Source organism: Malus domestica, chromosome 10 (assembly GCF_042453785.1).
Source record: "Malus domestica chromosome 10, GDT2T_hap1".
In the NCBI taxonomy this organism is placed as follows: domain Eukaryota; kingdom Viridiplantae; phylum Streptophyta; class Magnoliopsida; order Rosales; family Rosaceae; genus Malus; species Malus domestica.
The window spans coordinates 34623911-34629591 of record NC_091670.1 but is presented as its reverse complement, the minus strand read 5'-3'; the positions used below and the strand labels follow the sequence as shown (position 1 = coordinate 34629591).

The 5681-nt window shown below is 40.8% G+C and overlaps 1 protein-coding gene across 1 annotated transcript; it reads left to right on the top strand.

Moving 5' to 3' along the window:
- The first annotated feature begins 1560 nt into the window (after nucleotides 1-1560).
- LOC103422296 (serpin-ZX-like) lies at nucleotides 1561-3570 on the top strand. Its single transcript, XM_008360347.4, has one exon. The coding sequence runs from the start codon at nucleotides 1830-1832 to the stop codon at nucleotides 3324-3326; it is 1497 nt and encodes a 498-aa protein (XP_008358569.1). The 5' UTR covers nucleotides 1561-1829; the 3' UTR covers nucleotides 3327-3570.
- The last annotated feature ends 2111 nt before the right edge of the window (nucleotides 3571-5681 follow it).

Genomic DNA, 5681 nt, shown 5'->3' with positions numbered 1-5681 from the left:
ACATTAACATGTTCTTGATGGCTTCCAGTTAAAGCTCCGTCACTAAAACAATTACTCCACCCTTGAATGAAAACTCGTGCTAAATTTATGAATCAATAACTCTAGATTACTTTGTAAGAAATTATAATATTCTGGCAAAAAAAAAAAAATATTGCCCACATCCGTCGCGTTGCAATTGGTGGATCTTCTGGTTGATATGAAATCTCAGACGGCAGCAGGTCGGAGGAAGAGGGCCAAGAAACGCCCTGCGGTGGCATCAACTCCAGAGACAAGGAGAGAGAGAAAGAAAAACCCTAAACCATGTTCTCTATAGGTACGTACGTCAGAATACAGCTTTGAGCATTTTAAGGTTTGATCGTGGATATGGGTATTTTTGTTTCCCTTATGCATAAAGGACTTACCTTTTATGTTTCATGGTACACAGACGGGACGGGATGAAACGGAGGTTCCGTGTATGTTTGGTACGCATCAGACGGAACAAGACGGTTGTTCCGTTCAGCGTTTGGAACGCGTTGGATAGAACGAAACCAAAAGATTGAATGATTGTGGAGCCACAGCGGCAGGTGCAGAAACTGCGGGGCTTCCGCTAGCATTGTAAGTGTTCATCACGCTCAGCAAACTCTTCGGCGCCTGCAAAAAAAAGAAAATCCCAAATCAAACAAATAAGAAATCTTTCAGACCAATTTCGAATAAATCGTCGCGTAAAACCAAGTGGGTACCTCTTGAATAGGTGATTTGGCAATGAGGGACGAAGCTTCGGTTTTGAAAAGAGAGAGGGTTACCAAGTAGTTGTTGTCGCAGAGGTATCGGTCGACGATGAAGGCGATTTGGATGGGGGTGACCATTCCCTTCCCCAAATTCTTAGATTTCTTGCCTTTTGGATGGCTTCCCCATTTTCTAAATATTGAAAGATGCCGTGGAAAACTAGGGCTCGGATGGAAGCGAGGAGGAAGAAGAAAGAGACGAAGAGGTTGAGATCTGAGGAAAGAGACAATGGGAGATGGGTATTTTTGTCTTAAAATGTTATAATTTTGTGTTCCACGGATGTGGAACGAGTCGTTCCAAGGGGGTGAGGCGTAACGAAAATTTACCCAAAACTTGTCCCGTGGAACAGTGCATTCCACCCATTTTAGGGGCACTAAATGTGAGATGGAACATCTCGTCCTAGTCCGTTCCGTCCCATCCTATGTACCAAACGGCTCCTATAGGTACGTACGTCAGAATACAGCAGTGAGCATTTTAGGGTTTGATCGTGGATATGGGTATTTTTGTTTCCTTTATGCATAAAGGACTTACCTTTTATATTTCATGGTGTGATGAGGTCTGTCCGTTGACAGAAGAATTGAGGAAGAAAAATAGAGAGGAAATTAAACAAAACTAAAGTATTCATTGATAAACCTCGCAAATGGGAATAAAGTGATGCTAGAATGATTAAATTTTTTAAACTAAATTACAAACCAAATGATGTGTAACCAAAAGGAAACAAACACGTTAACTGACACTTAATTAATAATTCAATAATCTACAACCACATTATTTAGTTTGCATATTTGGTTTAAAAAATTTAATCTCTCTAGTATTACTCGGAAAATATAAGGTTAAATACAACTCATGCCAAATACTGAAACGGAAACCTAGCCAGCTAAACAACTGAAACGTAATGGATATAAGGATAATGGGCCTTCTATACCCAATGGGCTGACCCGAAGAACTGGGAACCCAACCTGGTGGCAATATAAACCCTAGTTTTCATTTGTAGTATTCCACTTCGAATTCGATCGGCTGCATATTTCTCCAGACTCCGCAAATCAAGAGCCTCTCAAGCAGAGATGAAGGTGGAAGCTGCATACTTGTTGGCCGTTTTGGGGGGCAAGACCTCCCCTTCTGCCGAAGATCTCAAGGACATCCTTGGCTCTGTCGGCGCTGAGGCTGATGATGACAGGATTCAACTTCTTCTTTCCGAAGTCGAGAGTAAAGACATCACAGAGCTTATTGCGTCTGGACGGGAAAAGTTGGCCTCCTCCGTACCATCTGGTTGTGGTGATGCTATTGCAGTTGATAAAACTGGTGACGGCTTCGGTGGTATCGCTGCTCCTGCTACAGCTGGGGCAGACGACGAAGCCAACGAGTCATTTCCCTTCTCGGATTGTGATCCCGACAGTTTCACCATGGATCCCAAAGAAGCCAGCAACCTAACCGATGTCAGTCTCAAAATTACTACTCATCTGCTCGTAACAGAAGGCAAGTCGAAGAACATTGTTTACTCGCCGTTATCCATCCAGGTTATGTTGTGGCTAATAACGGCCGGGTCAAAGGGTCCTACCCAAGACCAGATGCTCTCTTTCCTCAAGTCGAACTCCGTCGACCAACTGAACTCCCTGGCCTCCCATCTTGTCCCTCTGGTCTTCGCAAACGGATCTGCCAGAGGCGGTCCTTGCCTATGTTTTGCCAATGGCCTTTGGGTTAAGAAGTCTCTCCTCATCAAACCTGCTTTCAAACAGGTTGTGGACAGTGCTTACAAGGCAACTATAAAACAAGTTAGTTTCAAGAATCCTGAAGAAGTGAGACGTGAAGTGAACTTATGGGCTGAAAAGGCGACGATCACTGAGGCTCTTCCTCCTGAGTCGATTGACAAGAAGACCATGCTTGTAATTTCAAATGCCTTATACTTCAAAGGCCTTTGGAAGGACAAGTTCAAAGCATCGAAAACAAAAGAGTACGACTTCCACCTTATCAACGGTACTTCTGTTAAGGCACAGTTCATGACGAGTGACGAGGACCAGTTTGTAAAAGCCTTTGACGGCTTCAAAGTCTTGAAGCTTCATTACGCACGAGGCAAAGACAGGAGGCGGAAATTTTCAATGTACTTGTTGCTTCCAAATACAAGAGATGGGCTCCCAAGTTTGGTTGAGAGAGTTTGTACGGAGCCCAATTTCTTAGATCGATATTGCCCCGAAACACAAGTGGAAGTTGGTGACTTCAAAGTCCCAAGGTTTAAGTTTTCCTCTTCCTTTAAAGCATCTGATATCCTCAAGGATTTAGGATTGGTGTTGCCTTTCAATGGTGAAGGTGATTTAACAGAGATGGTGGAATCATCTCCAGATGGGGCCACCATGTTTCATAAATCCTTCATTGAAGTTAATGAAGAAGGGACAGAAGCAGCGGCTGTTTCTAGTTATGTAGATATGTATTTCTCTTATGGTCCTCTAAGTCCTCGCAAAAAGATAGACTTTGTGGCTGACCACCCGTTCATGTTTTTTATCAGAGAGGAAAAGACTGAAACGGTTATGTTCATTGGTCAAGTTCTCAATCCGCTCGAAGAATGATTTATCATTAGGGCAACGCTCTTCTTGGTTTGCTTCTCTGCATGCTAGAGTAGCATGTTTTCTTTCATAACTACTGCACTGTTGATTATTGCGTTTGGGGGTGATTCATATTTCTTGTAACAAACAGAAGTTGAGGTTTCGCTTGGTTCTTTGCGTTCATCTTTGTTCGCTTTTGATAGCACATGAAGACAGATTTCCAAGACAAGTTGATCGAATCATATCTAGTTTTTTTATTGTTTTTTAATTATTTTTTTCATTTTCAATTAATTGTGCAAACAAATTAAAAGAGTTGCTGAATAAAATACCAAAACTACAGAGTTTGGTATTAACTGGACTAAACATTTTATACAGAAGCTTGTATACCAACCTTGCGCAGTTCGTTGGCTACATATATCATGTTAAAAGCAAAGGTATGTAAAGTTGATGAATGGAAATTTGGCTTCCATTATATCCCTCGTTTTATTTCGTTTGATATAAGCAAGATTCACTTGATTCGAGCACAAGAAATCGGGCAAGCGAGAGGGATCCCTTAATTTAAAAAATTTTCTATTTAAATTCCACAAAAGATGAATGTGTAAAAACTGCATTCTAAATGTTGTGAACGATATCAACATCTTATGGTGTTAAAAGTTTTTTTTAGTTTTTTTCTTTTTTCTTTTTCTTCTTGAGGAAAAAGAGTAACATATTGAAACCAGCAAAGCGAAATACAAGCAGGAGTTGCACTCCCGCAATGGGGAAGAAAAGTGTTGCCTAATCACACCAGGAGCATCAAAGAACCTAGAAAGAAGAAGCAAACATCACCAAATACCCCATAGGCATACCCAAAAAATGAGGGGAGAAGCCCCTAAAAGATTACAAATTTGGAGGATAGAGTACTCTGTCACGAGAGAGGACCATCACCAGCAAGGGAGGAGGCATAGTTGCCCAACTCATAAAGTGCACCCCTCGAATTGGCTAAAGTTGCACCAGCATGGGCTGCTCGATTGGCAGATCTCGAAGACCACTTCCAAGTGATTGAACGAAACAAACTCGCAATCCGATGAATAGAATAACAATGGGATAAATTCTCCAAGACCCCGTAATTCCTCTATCGTTGATAGCATCCATCACCAACTTAGAATCATCCTCAATAACAACATGTTCCAAATTATGCTCCTAAGCTAATTCCATACCAGTTAAAACAACCTCTGCCTCCATTTCTTCCGGCGTCTGACGAGTCAAGCACTTGGTCTGGCTACAAATTAAAGAAATTCTTGAATTGCGGATTATAAACCCTACTCCTGCAACAGAACCCTTCCAAGAACCATCAACGTTGACCTTGTGATAAGGGTCAGTAGGGGAGTCCAGGGAGGAGAAAGGGGGTCGGGGCATGAGCTTGGTGTTAAGTTTGTTATGAACCTGGTTGCCATTTCAAATGGATATAATATCTTTTACAAGCAACCCCTTTTGAATCTCAATGGCGCGATTGATACACTAACTCTTATATGTGTTCATACACCAATAATTTTGGGCTCGTTGGGAAGTGTTTTTAAACCGTTGGAAATGCTTTTGTTGAATGTTTTTGAAACCAATCCTTGATAAAAATGCAAGTGAATTTTGAAAATGTACTTGAAGTGCTTCCTGTAAGAAGCTCCATACTTCAAGTATTTTTGGAACCCAATAACATTTGAACTCAGATAACTAAGTACAGTTGTTTTTAATAACAAATTATCTAACATACAACGCTATCGCTATCGCTCTACTAACACTACGCAAAATTTTGTTTAAAAAAACTTTTAAATTAACATGTTATGACAATTGACAGAAAGATTATGGCATGGCATTGCTGGGGCTTAAAAAGACTTCATTAGTTTGGAGACGTTTATCTCACAAAGAAGAATGTAATGCAGCGTAATTGATAGGCAAGAGAAAAAACACTCAATGTATTACACAAGATTTTTATTCACTCACAAACTTAATACAAGAGGAAATACTCAAATACTCTCGCACTTCTTGCTCTCTTACTTGCTCTCACTTCTTCTTGCTACGTAGCAACACACACACTATATTTATAGGCAAGCAATAACCGACTCACAAGTCGGTGCAATTGGACTAAGTTCCTCCTAGCCACAGGTTTTAATTATTCTAGAGTTTTCTATAACAATTCATCAAACATCCTTGCCGACTTAATAAGCTAAAATGCTAGAATTGTCTAGCATATTAATATGCATGCATGATGCACCGACTTTGGTGCTAGAATTTTCTAGCATTTCCTGTGTATTCACCGACATGCTTCTTGCTAGAATTATCTAGCATTTGTATGAATCTTGTATTGCCTTTTCAACATGGGCTGGACTCGGCCCAAGACTAGATTAG

Bases quoted from the DNA above. Each gene is read 5' to 3' on its own strand.
- LOC103422296 (XM_008360347.4), top strand. From the start codon at position 1,830: ATGAAGGTGGAAGCTGCATACTTGTTGGCCGTTTTGGGGGGCAAGACC.